Raw genomic sequence first — 13,266 nt, forward strand, 5'->3', positions numbered from 1 at the left:
ATAAAACAAACATACTTACACAAATATAAAGTATAAAAAAAATAAAAAGACAGTGTGCAAATGAACAGTGATAATAATAATGATAATCAGCAGCATATCAATATCAATATATTAAATAACACCATGATGAGCCCAGCCGGTAAAGTGGGGAAGACATAGTATGTGTATATGTGTATGTATAGGAGGTGTCAGTCCATGTTCAACAATTTAACAGCTTTGGGAAAAAAACTGTGTTTCAGTCTTGTAGTGTGTGCATGTATTCATAATGTGGAAATGCTTCATGATATCACTGTTCCCTCCCCTGAACTTACTGGTTTCCATATCCCTTTCCCCAGTAAATACAGAGAAGAAATATTCATTTCCCGTGGCTCCACACATAGATTACACACTGATCCTTAAGGGGATCTACTCTTTCCCTAGCCACCCTTTTAATATATTTATAGAATCTCTTAGGATTCTCCTTTATCTTATCTGTCAGGGATATCTCGTGCGCCCTTTTGCCCTCCTAGTGTTCCACTTATATTCCTCAAGGCATTGGTTTGATCCCAGCTGCCTATGCCTGACATATGCCTCCTTTTTTCCAAAGCAAACCCTCAATATCCCTCATCAACCTAACCCTGCCAGCCTTACCCTTCACTCTAACAGGAACACACTGGCCCTGAAGTCTTCCTGCCTAACTCTTAAAAGCCTCCCGCTTGTTAGATATGCCTTTACCTGCAAACAACCTCTCTCAATCAAGTTTTGCGAGGTCCTTTCTGATGCCATTGAAATTAGCCTTGCCCCAATTTAGGACTTCAACTTGAAGACCAGTCCTATCTTTTCCCATGACTGTCTAGAAGCTAACAAAATTATGATCACTGGTCCCAGAGTGCTCCCCCACCGACAGCTCAATCACTCACTCAGCCTCACTTCCCAAGAGGAGGTCAAGTGTTTCCCCCTCTTTTATAGGGACATCTACATATTGCTTCAGAAAAATTTTTTTGACATACTTAATAAATTCTGCCCCATTTAATCCCTGAGCTCTAAGACAGTCCCAGTCAATATTAGGGAAGTTTAAATCACCTACTATTACAACATTATCATTCCTTCAGCAATCTGCGATCACCCCACATATTTACTACTCTAATTCCCACTGACTATTGGGGGCCTATAGAATAATCCCATTAAAGTGATCCTCCCTTTCTTACTTCTAAGTTCTACCCACATGCCCTCACTGGACATTTCCTCCAGGATATCCTCTCTACGTACCACCGGGATGTCCTTCCTAATCTTTTATGCAACTTCCCCTCCTCGCTCACCTCCACCTCTGTCAGGCTGGAAGCATCAAAACCCTGGAACATTGATCTGCCAGTCCTGCCCGTCCCTCAACCATGTTTCCATAATACCTAGAAGATCACAATCACACGCTGATCCAGGCTCTGAGTGCATCTGCCTTACCTCTCAGGCTTCTTGCAATAAAGTAAACACAGTTTAGCCTATCAGACCTCCCCTGCTCCTTGTTCTGCCCGTCTGTCCTGCCTACTGAACTTGCTCGCTTTCACCCTATATTTGCTTCAACTTTCTTATCTGATGAACAACTACTTTGGCTCCCATCCCCCTGCCACACTCGTTTAAACCCTCCCAAGTATTACTGGTAATCTTCCCTGCAAGGATATTGGGCCCCCTCCAGTTCAGTTGCAACCTGTCCTTCTTGTACAGGATACCCCTTCCCCAGAAGGGACCCCAATGGTCCAAGTGACTGAATCCCTTCCTCTTGTACCAGCTCTTCGACCATGAATTTATTTGCCTTATCCTCCTATTCCTACCCTCACTAGCACGTGGCATATGGAGTAATCCTGAGATTCCAACCCTGGAGCGCCTGCTTTTCAGTCTTCTGCCTAACTCGCTATTTACAGGATCTCATCTCTCTTCCTGCCTATGTCGTTGGTACCAATATGGACCACGACCTCTGGGTGCCCACCCTTCCATTTCAAAATGTTCTGTCCCTGATCAGAGACATCCTTGACCCTGGAACCATTGAGGCAACACACCATCCTGGAGTCTCGCTTGTGGCACAGAAATGCCTGTCTGTACCCCTGACTATAGAGTCCCCATCACTATCATTGTATTCGTCACAATTGGACTTATTAAAGGTCTGTAAATCTGTCTCTGCCGGTCTGTATGATTTGAAGGCCAAGACAGAAACTTCCTGTCCTTGATCGCAAAGCCTTCAGATGACAGTGAGTGGGAGAATCTGGAGCAACTGTTAACTCTGGACACATTGCCGAGGTCGGTCCATTCTTTCAGGACAAGTTAAGACCTCTGGAAGTGATGTGTTGGCCAGGTTGTGCCTGGTCCTGTGGGACTGGATGGGCCCGGACCTGCTGGAAGTGTACAACGCCAGCTGGCAGCAGGTCAGAATCCACGGGGAAGGGTGTCATCACCCTGATCTACAGACACAAGGGGGAGAAGGAGGAGACCAGAAATTGGTGACTCATGCTTAATGTAGATTACAAGATTCTGTTCAAGGCCGTCGCCAGTGGAGACAAGTCTGCTCTGGGACAGGTGATCCGCCCGGACCAGACCTGCACTGTACTTGGTGGGAAGATTTCTAACAGGCTTGTGTTACTAAGGCATACAATTGCCTGTGTGCAGGACAGGAATTTCCCCAGTGAACCTGGACCAGGACATGGCCTTTGATAGAAGATTGCACATGATGTACATGATGAACTAGCTTTCCAAGTTTGGGGGGTGAATTTGCAATTGGATACGACTGCTGTCCACAGACATCAGTGGTGCAGTCTTGGTCAATAGGTGGGAGAGCTTCCTAGTCAAATCAGGAGTTAGGCAAGGCTGCTTCTCTCTGTGCGTTGATCCCAGGCACAGTGGAGGCACTCAGATCAAAGCATCCCTGTCCATGAGAGATTCCCCTATCCTCTGCTTGGACCCACTGCCAGTCTGCAGACTGATGGCAGTCTGCAACCTGTTCACACTGGTCTTGGGGCCATGGTGAATCACAGTTAAAGCAAGGCCACGTTCTCTGGGAGCTAGTTCAATCCATTCTTTTTTCCCTCTGCTGCCCTGGCTGATTACTTGAAGAGCCTGGGAATATGGTTCAGAGGCACTAGGAACGGAACCATGGATGAGGTAAAGAAAAAAAACAGGGATCCGTTCAAAACCTTCCCCATCGATCAGAAGAAAGGAGCCAGTCATCAGGTGTGAGGTCTTCTTGGCACTCTGCTGTTGCAATCACATGTTGATTTGACTGTTACTTAATCAGATCTTTTTGAATAAAGTATGCTTCTGAAATTTAAAAAAAATGCCAAGGAATTTAATTGCAGAAAGCTATTACTTTTCAGTAAGATGTTCAACACTTGTTTCCATCAGGCCTGACCTACTTTTTCAGATGGACGTGAAACTTCCAGGACACTAGTTTGAAGAAGAGCAGGGGAGTTCTCCAAGTGCCCCAGAAAATATTGATTTATTAATATTATCAAAATAGGCTTTGCAATCATAATCACTTTGCTGTTTGTGGGAGCTTGCTGTGTGCAAATTGGTTGTTGAGCTTCCAACATCAGTGACTTTACTTCAGAAATCCTTCACTGCGCGCAACGTGTTTGGGGACATTCCTAAAGCGATATGAAAGGGAAGTCCTTCTTTTCCTTCATGTGATTAGCAGGACCATCAGCGTGCTTGGCTTTTGCTGCATGTAGTTGTCTGTCCTTGATTTGATTCCCGGCTTATGTTTGCCCCATTTGTGTTGAACATCTGAAATCACTTCAGATTGACAAGAAGCTGGCAGGATAAACTGAACCTTAGAGCCTTCACTATTGCACGTCATTCTGTTTCCAAAAAAATGTCAGATGCACTTTCCATTTTCGACCTACCCAGTCCACTGATCGTAGAGTTGTGCAACCAGTTTCACTTTGATACAAGCCTATAACAGTTTTATATGAATGTGGCGATATGAATCCTATGGTCGCATGTTAAGTCCCCAAGTACTAAGTTTCTATTTAATACGGAAAAGCAAGCTTTGTTGGCATGTTTTAAATATGAAAACTACTCAGAATGACTTTGGACTCACCACAGGCCATTCACAAGTAGAACCAAGCACTGAGCTGGGGGCCCTGTGGGTAAGTGAGAAACTTGCCTAAATCATCGGCTGTCCCGGCACTGAAAGAGCCCCTGCACCACCCCCCCCCCCCACCCCCCAACTCCTGGCAGTACCCCCAATCTCCTGCCAACCCTGACCTCCTGATCCGTGCCACTCCATCTTGTTCTGACTCCGCCCCTGCCCCCTTCCCAGTGCTAGGGCTCCTGATCCCCGATCTCCACCCCTCAACCATGAAGCCGACCACCTGCTTTCCTCCCCACCCCCCCCCCCCACCCCCCACCGCCGCCGACTCCCCTTCCCTCCAGGGTCCGTGGCCAACCCGGTGCCCGGTACGTGTCCTTGTGCTCCACTCCTGTACCCCACCTGCCCGCTCCCACATACTCCCTCTGCTGCTCCACACCTGTGGCGGGTCACCCACACCTGGCTCAGGGGAAGAGACTGGCCAGTGCATGTTTGAACAGCAAAGCTTCAAGCCTCAGTCATACTGGGACAGTGAACGACGTAGTCGTTGTCCCACCCTAATAATACCTCTCCCCTCCTCCACTGGGGGCACTGGAAGTTCTAGGCTTACATGCATCAGAGGAATGAAATATCATTGTTACCCATGGGCAATATTAACTCAGCTCTGTGCCATCTGGGATATCAGGGATCTCTTAATGCTGCTTATGGGCATCCTACATCAAATCCTGTGATTTTCCTCTGAGATAAAAGCACCTTATTGTTGGCAATTTAGTGATCAGCACTGCTTATAGTTTACAGCTGTGAGTAAATATATTATGCCCATGTCCCGCTCTGTTTCCCCCCATCAGTTCTATAGGGACTCCTTTTATTCCACACCAAATACAGTACTATTGGGCTGGATAGTATCCCATCTGGCCTGCTTCCTGTGCCAGCCTCCGACACCTTTCCCCAGTCATGTTGACGTTCTGTGGTCCATATAAACTCCAACCTTCACTGCTGCAGCCGCCCCATGTAGTGAAGGCACCAGGTGTAACAACTGGGCCCCAGGTAGCGGATCTTGTGGCTCTGTCCCGGCCCACCCTCCTAGCCTTGTGATAGTTCGTTGTTATCCAAGGCTATCTAACAACCTCAAAATATTGGTATTGGTATTGGTTTATTATTGTCACTTGTACTGAGGTACAGTGAAAAACTTGTCTTGCGTACCGATCGTACAGGTCAATTCATTACACAGTGCAGTTACATTGAGTTATTACAGAATGCATTAATGTAGTACAGGTAAAAACAATAACAATACAGAGTAAAGTGTCACAGCTACAGAGAAAGTGCAGTGCAATAAGGTGTAAGGTCACAACAAGGTAGATCGTGAGGTCAGAGTCCATCTCATCGTATAAGGGAACAATTCAATAGTCTTATCACAGTGGGGTAGAAGCTGTCCTTAAGTCTGGTGGTACGAGCCCTCAGGCTCCTGTATCTTCTACCCGATGGAAGAGGAGAGAAGAGAGAATATCTCTGATCAGGGACATTTTAGAACAGCCCAAAAGGATATTAAAATTCAAAAAAGGAAACATTATTTAAGATGCAACATTTTAAAAATATGATAACTTTACTCAAACTACTTAAGTGATTGAATTAAAATATAAAGTAAAATAAGGGAAAGAAACAAAGCGACAAACAACCTGTTGGAGAAACTCAGCAGGTCGAGCAGCACCTGTGGGGGGGTGGGGAGGCATTGTCGATGTTTCAGGTCGAAACTGTGAATCAGGATTGTGAGCGGAGAGGGGAGGGTGGCCAATATAAAGGGCAGAAGGGGAGTTGGGAGACAGGACCAAAGAGAAAGAAGTGAGAGGCAGGTGGAGTGAGGTGAGAGGAAGGGAGTGTGAAACAAAGTACTTACTTATACAACCAAAGTGACTGGGGTTACACCACATGAGCAAACCGCTGCTGGTGTAAAGCTGTGGGACTGACGAGAGGTGGAGTTGGTGGTCCAGCTCAGAGACGAGTCCAGTGACGGAGCGTGCGGTCAGGTACTGGGGCAGATCATCTCCACGCCTGCACTGCAATGTGTAACCTGACCAACCAAGCACACCTCCCCAGTCATCCTCAGCTGTAAAGCCAGCCAAAGGTAGGTGTGGTTCTGCCCATTGTATTAATCCTTAAAAGTTATTTATTTCGGACATCTTGGACATATCCAAGGCAAAAGGGCTACTCAGGTTTTTTTTTTAACTTAATCACTTAGTGAGCAGTAGTTGAACAGAATTGTTTTTAAAATAATTCTCTTTAGTTGAGTCAACTTAAAAAAGCAGCACTTGATTAAATGTTTAATCACAGTGAATTGCAGGGTTCCAATCAATGAGTTGTGTCTTTCAGAAGTGGGTGTATATGGTGGAAACACATTAAAGCACTGGTATAAATGATGACAGAGTCAGGGCCCAGATGTCCTCCCAGTTTATGATGTTTTGACGAGTGGGAGGGGAGACACAGCAATGCTTCATCAAACGCACATGCAGTGAATCTGTCAGTCTGCAGTAGTAGCATTGTGAAACCAGGTCAGATGTCTGTGCAGAGTCATCTAAATTATGATCAATGATAAATCTTTGAATAATCCATGTCCAGCTGAAATAATTACAGCGTTCAAGAAATATTTGCAAGTGGGTGGGTATTTAAAAGGGTTTTGAAATCACTTTCAAACACAACTAATCTTAAATTCTTGCCTCTTTGATAATAAAACACAACATCACTGCTTAGAAATGAGTCATTTTCTTAAAACTGTACTCTGTTATTTTCAAGAAAATCTCTGCTGTAATTTTATGGGAGACTTTCCTGCAGCAGTGTTTCATTAACTCTGTAACCTCCCCATTTCTAAAACTGCTCAGAAAATGACGTTTTGTCATTTCCAAGCCATTGGCAGATACCTCAGAACTAAACCACTGTTGGATTTCACTTCTAATCTGAAATACATGTGATGTGTGTATTCCCCGTAGTGTTTAGACAATCCTTTCTGGGGCCATGATTTATACCTTTTCACTGAGCCACTTTCCTGCTAGCCCTGACATTCTGGGCGTGAGAATGGGATTTGTTTATCGAAACATTTAAAGGGAAGAAATCACCACCAGAGGTACATTATAAAATCACAAAGAATTATGCTGAACTTTAACATCTTTTCAGTTCTTTTCTGTCTATTTCTGTTGCTTCAGAAAATAAAATTTATTTAAGTGCTTTGAGCTGTTGACAGCATGAAGGAAAGTGGGCCAGGAAGGAGATGCTTATCTCAATACCACAAGGAAGCTAAGATTGGTCAATGAAGAAGGGCCTCAGCGCTTGCAATTTTAACCATGTACAATAAATCAGTCTCCAAACAAAGTCATTTCTCCAGAATCTTTTTTTCCCAATGCTGTTGAAAAGTAAAAAACATGTGCCCAATAACATTTTCCAGCTATCTTGTGCTAATTCAGCTCATTCATGATAAGCACATGATACTGCAGATGATTCTAAGAGTGCCTATTTGTCTTTGTTTTCAGATGTGAATTCTTTTCCTAATTACTTGTGAGTCTGTATTAGATGCCAGTGAGGCATTAAAAATTCAAACATATTTTGGAAATGTTCTAATGTGGCAATATTCCTTCATGCAATGTCATTCATACTGGAATATTTTTAGAATTAGTTCAGCTGGTAACTGTTTATGTAACTAATTTATACACTTGTTTTTCCAATTAATTTACAAGTTTGAAGGTGTCACAGCAAGAATCTTTGGTAGGTAGCATGCAAAGCATTGATTTGTGTCCAATTGGCCACCGACCATCTCTCAACATGTTCCAGACTCTTATTGACAAGAGCTCATGTATTTCGAGTGCTTGCATACAGCTTTAGGTGTCTGGGGGCTTAGATTGTGGAATAGCATAGAGCAACACTGATATACGTTTCTTCAGGGCTGCATTAAGTGTGCATGTCACAATCAAATGGACTCCTTCTGACAGATTAATTATCCTACTGATTAAAAAAGCATTTTGCTCTGTCATTCCAAAATAAGTAGTTTCCCTGTGTCAGTTCATAAGCAGCAGGAAAGACAAACAAATATTTGTTGAATTAATAAAAGAACCCACTTCCATCGCACTCTGTAGATTGGAAATCTTGACAGGAAGGAATATCAGAACCTAATCCACTAAAATGAAGTATTAGATTTAAATTATGTCAAATATAGCTCAATTTACCCAAATATATATATTCATCAAAGCCTTGCCTTAAGGTTCATGCTCTTCAGTAACTTATCCATTGAACAGCTGAGCCTACAGACCAGAAAGAATCCATGTTGTGTCACCAATCTGTGAAGTGGATCAGTGAGCTCACCAACAAGCCTGGAGCCGGGTCCATAATTAAAGAAGAATACAGAAGAAGGCTACGGTGCCTCACAGGAATTTGGGGTGGGGGTGCCACAGTTAACGTCAGATGTCCAGCAGCCCTGTGTTAGAGAGACTGCAGTTACCGAATTTTACCCCAACCCTTTAATCCTGACGGAAGTCACGTCCTCTGGGCAGAAGAAATAAAGTCCTTGCGTTTATATAGCATCTTTCTTGACCATGAGTTGTTCTAAAGAGCTTCCAGCCAATGAAGAGTTTCTGAAGTTTCTGAGTTACTGTGATAATATTGGAAATATAGAAACTAATATAAAGTGAAAAAGACAAGATAATTTGTTTTTTGTCTATCAGTGGTAGCCAGGACACCAAACATCGACCCTCACCCTGCTCTCAACCTCAAGCTCAGTCACCAGGCCTGTGTTGTTGAGGGGTGGCCACTCTTCACTGTCGAGGTTTACGTAGGGATAAGGAACAGGGGTGAGGCAGAACCAAGCATCAGCAAGGAACCAACGCCCTCAGGAGGAGCTGAGGATGGAGGAAAACTGTATCTGATAAAAGCAACTGAGTTTTTGTTGGCATCTTCAATTTTTAAACCATTTCAAGGTCATCTCTCAAATCGGCACATTGAAATAACAATTTTGTGTATCCTCTAGTGCTTTCTATTTACAGAATAAAAACATTCTGAAAATGGGATGAATGTAAATGTTTTACTTCGGAGTCATAGAGTGATTCAGCACAGAAACAGCCCAAGCTGACCATGGAGTGCCCATCTATAGTAATCCCATTTACCAGCACTTGGTCCATATGTAGTATTGAACATTGGTGATTCAAGTGCTTGTCCAGATACTTCTTGAAGCTTTTTGAATGCTGTGGGAGTCTCTGCCTCCACCACCCCCTCAGGCAGTGCGTTCCAGATTCCAACCACCCTCTGGGTGAAAAAGTTCTTCCTCAGATCCCCTCTGAACCTCTGCCCGTTACTGTAAACCTCTGTTTTTCTTCTTTCACTAAGTTTGACTGACCAGCAGTCACATTGCCCCGTGCTCAGTGACAGGATGCCAACACCGACACATAGTTAGAGAGAAAATTCCCCAATAAAAATATTCCAAGAGCCTTATCTATCCTTCAGGAAATGTCAGGCTGTTTACAGCATAATGTTCGACTGTTTTTGACTCTGATATAGGGACAAACATCTGGGTACAAAACATCACTCACTATTTGAGCTTAATGCAAAGAATAAATGATGTTGATGATCTGTTGATAAATGACCTGATCACATCTCTCCATTGGTATGCTGAAGTTACAAATCATCCTCTCTGACCACAGTGCATTCCACCAGCAATGTTAGGTAAATATGCATATCAAGCAAATATTTTGGTAAAATTTGTTATGGCGACAATAGATACACTGTTCATTGAACAATTAGCGTACTGCTTCTGGGGACCAGCTACAGCCTCATACTAAGATTGGAACTAGGATCTTAATGCTTGACTCATTTCTGGCCCAGGTGAGAGAGAAAAGGTGCCAATTATGAACAGCTGTGAGGAAGGGAGGTAGAACAGGGAAATAAGGAATCGAAAGAAAGATCTGTGCTGGCAGTCCCCAGGTTACAGCAGGGTTCCGTTCCTGAGAACCGTTCATAAGTTGGAAATGAACAGAACTAGCTGTGACAGGAGAACAAGCAGGTACAGGAAAAGTGAATGAGTCTGCTGAGTGCTCCCAGCTCTGCTCGGCTTGGCCCGGTCCCTGATTGTTGCAGCTTGGGGTTGGAAGAGAAGGCACATGGAAATGCCCCGTTCCTACCGGGCAAAAGATGCCTGTACCCTGCGGCAGCCGGCAGATCCATCCCCATCCATCCCACCCGTATCTCAAACGTTCGATCGTGTGTATGGGCTGTCCGTAAGTCAGATGTTCATAACCTGGGGAGGACCCGTATAAATAGTTGCCTATTGCATAAAAAAATTCTCTATTAACAATCAAAATGTTGAAGCATGTTTAAAAATCATTTGAAGTCTCTTTTTCCAGGCAATATTTTAAGAATTTTCACAACCTTTTTTTAAATAAATTTACATTTATTTGTCAATGTTAGGAAGAGAAAGAATGATCTTCATAATCCTCATTCTCATGGAAGACGATTAATGTGCTCAAGGGCATTCAATGATATTTTTGTGCAGCTAAATCAAATGAGAATGATGAGTAATTACAGACTTCTGTTACAGATGGAGATTATTTCACATTTACAAGACATGAGCCAATAGGGGTGTGTGGACAGATCATCCCTGTGAGTATTATTCATTGGTAGGAGGTGTTTATGTTCTCAAAAATACCACAGACTCCAACAGAAGACTTGTTTTAAATGTCTTTATTGTTGATCATCCCTGACATGAAAGTACAAATTTCTGCTCCTGATCCATAAATAAAGACACAACACCAATTACAAATTTGTGTGTTTGACTGAATGTTACTCGATCTATCCACGAGAGGAAAGCATGCAGCTTGTGTTCTTGTAACTCAGATAAACCCTTGGAGCTATTTTGCACAAGGACTCTAGGTTAAATACACAATATATTCTAAAGCATTGCCTTACTCCCGTGGTGCCTTGGAAGTATAATAGGTACACTGGTAGATATGCTTGATAAATAGATATATCAAAACAAATACACTTGTTAGTAGATTGAGAGGTATCCTTTTGTATGGAGTCAGGACTTCAGTGCTGATTTGCTGTAAAGCTCATGCTTCTTATCTGATTCTTTCAGATACAAGGTGGTATTAAAGTGATCAGTCGTAACATAATTCTAATATCTAAAACCAAGAATTAGGACCCTTTAATTGGCAGATTTTCAGCTTACTTAGCTGATAGTGAGACATTGCAGCCTTGTTTTACTGTTAGCCCACAAGCATTGCTGCTTCAAATGTCAATAACTCTTTGAGTAGGAAATAATGAAGTCTAAAATTGTTGTCTATTTTTGAAGCTTCTAAAGACCTCTATTTACAGAGTTGTGTCTTAAAGACAAGGTGATTTACAAAACAGGAGTAAACTGATGCATGCGGCTGCACGGGTTGTATATGTTGCAACCTGTCTACATCCAATACTTTATCAAAGGAGTCGGGCAGCTCTTCATATTACTGAGTCTGCTCTTGGACCCACATTGTTGGGAGAAGATCCCAACAATTCCCGCAGGAAGTTAAGGGAATCGGAAAAAAAAATGCGAGAAAGATAGAGAATGCGTTATCTCTGGGTTGTTCCTTTCCTGTCTCTTGGTGGAGAAACAGATAATGAATGGCACAGTCGGAGCCGATTGCCAACCTGGTGTCTAAGCCAGAGGGAGACCGCAAAATGATTGCTAAACGAGAAAAAAAATCAAAAACTGCAGATGCTGCAAGTCTGAAATAAAAACAAAAGAAATACCGGAAACACTCAGTAGGTCAGGCAAAGTCTGTGGAAAGCAAAGCAGTCAATATTTCAAGGAAGCTAAGTGCTTGCCCATGTAAACGTAGATTCTGTGGAAATTTCCATTTATGTTTTCATGGAAATAGTCTTCACATTCTGCCCAGAGTTCACAATGTGATCAGGCTATTAAAAATTGTAAACAAAACTAAACACGTTACACAAGTTTTAATGTGCTTTCCCAGCCCTCATGGAAATTATGAGAAATAAAGTAAAACACAGTGAAAATAAAACAAAGTAAAATTATAAAATAAAATAGAATAAAATAAAATAAAATTCAGTGTAGTTAAACAGGAGGAGCATTTTGGGCCAATGTGATCATTGCATACATAATTCTTGACGTGATACAAAGCACAGAGTGGAGTATCACCTCACTGTTTCTTTTTTCCCTAACTAAAGGTGGAGATTATTGATGGATCAAAAATAAACATTCCTTTGGTGGAAGGACTAAACTGTTTAAAATAAATGACTGAACAAGAAGCAGAGGAATGCCATGGGAATCTGATAAACACGGAGGATCAGCAGTGACCTTGTGTAAATTGTTCTGTCAATAATACTATTAAAGTCCTGTATAGAATTTCAATTCCACAGTTAGTCTAATGCAGTGGAATGGGATTATTCCCCCCTTTTAATCTTCTTCCTGTTCTCCATCCATCTACAGTGGAACTTCCCCCTCCTCATGTTTGCGTGGAAGATAGTTCCAGCCCTGTGCTGTGGAAACACAGTGGTCATCAAACCAGCAGAACAAACACCACTGACCGCCCTGTACATGGGAGCCCTCATCAAAGAGGTGTGTTATTTTAGCCTTTTTATTTCACTGTCTGTGGTAATGTAAGTAACAAGAACCAGCAGAGTTACTGTTCATTTCCCAGTTTTCTCTTAACTGAGCTTGCTTCATCTGATCCTGTTTCTCCAGGCTGGGTTTCCACCAGGGGTGGTTAATATTTTACCTGGATATGGCACTACAGCTGGAGCAGCGATAGCCTCTCACATGGACATCGACAAGGTTGCCTTCACTGGATCTACTGAGGTAGTCTAACTCACAGATATACCAGTCTATAGGTTGTATGGGTCACCCAGTAAGTTGAAAATGAACATTTCTGTTGATACTGAAATTATAATCATCGTTTATTTAGAGCTTTTCTTTCCCTTCAGAGACAAGGTATTTTTGAAGTATTATCACTCTTGTTTTGAAGGAAAGTGGGGCAGCTAATTTGTGTACAGTGAGATCCAACAAACATACAATGAGGCAAGTGAGCAGGTGATCTGCTTTTGAGTTGATGGTTTTAATGGATGAACATTGACTAGGACACTAAAGAGCACCGTGTCCTTCGAGTCGTGTCATGGACTTTCTTAACAAGTAGATAGGATTTTGGTTTAACACCTCTTTCGAGAGCTGATACATCCATCAATGT

At 42.7% G+C, this 13,266-nt stretch overlaps 1 protein-coding gene across 2 annotated transcripts in view; it reads left to right on the forward strand.

Moving 5' to 3' along the window:
• The window catches only part of LOC127583965 (retinal dehydrogenase 2), an 83,456-nt gene that overhangs the window by 38,114 nt on the left and 32,076 nt on the right, over window positions 1-13,266 (forward strand). For both annotated transcript variants that reach the window (XM_052040430.1, XM_052040431.1), the window contains exons 5-7: window positions 10,623-10,684; window positions 12,513-12,641; window positions 12,768-12,881. In XM_052040430.1, the coding sequence (XP_051896390.1) occupies window positions 10,623-10,684; window positions 12,513-12,641; window positions 12,768-12,881 (305 nt within the window). The remainder of the gene's footprint in view (window positions 1-10,622; window positions 10,685-12,512; window positions 12,642-12,767; window positions 12,882-13,266) is intronic.

This window comes from Pristis pectinata, chromosome 28, assembly GCF_009764475.1.
Source record: "Pristis pectinata isolate sPriPec2 chromosome 28, sPriPec2.1.pri, whole genome shotgun sequence".
In the NCBI taxonomy this organism is placed as follows: Eukaryota; Metazoa; Chordata; class Chondrichthyes; order Rhinopristiformes; family Pristidae; genus Pristis; species Pristis pectinata.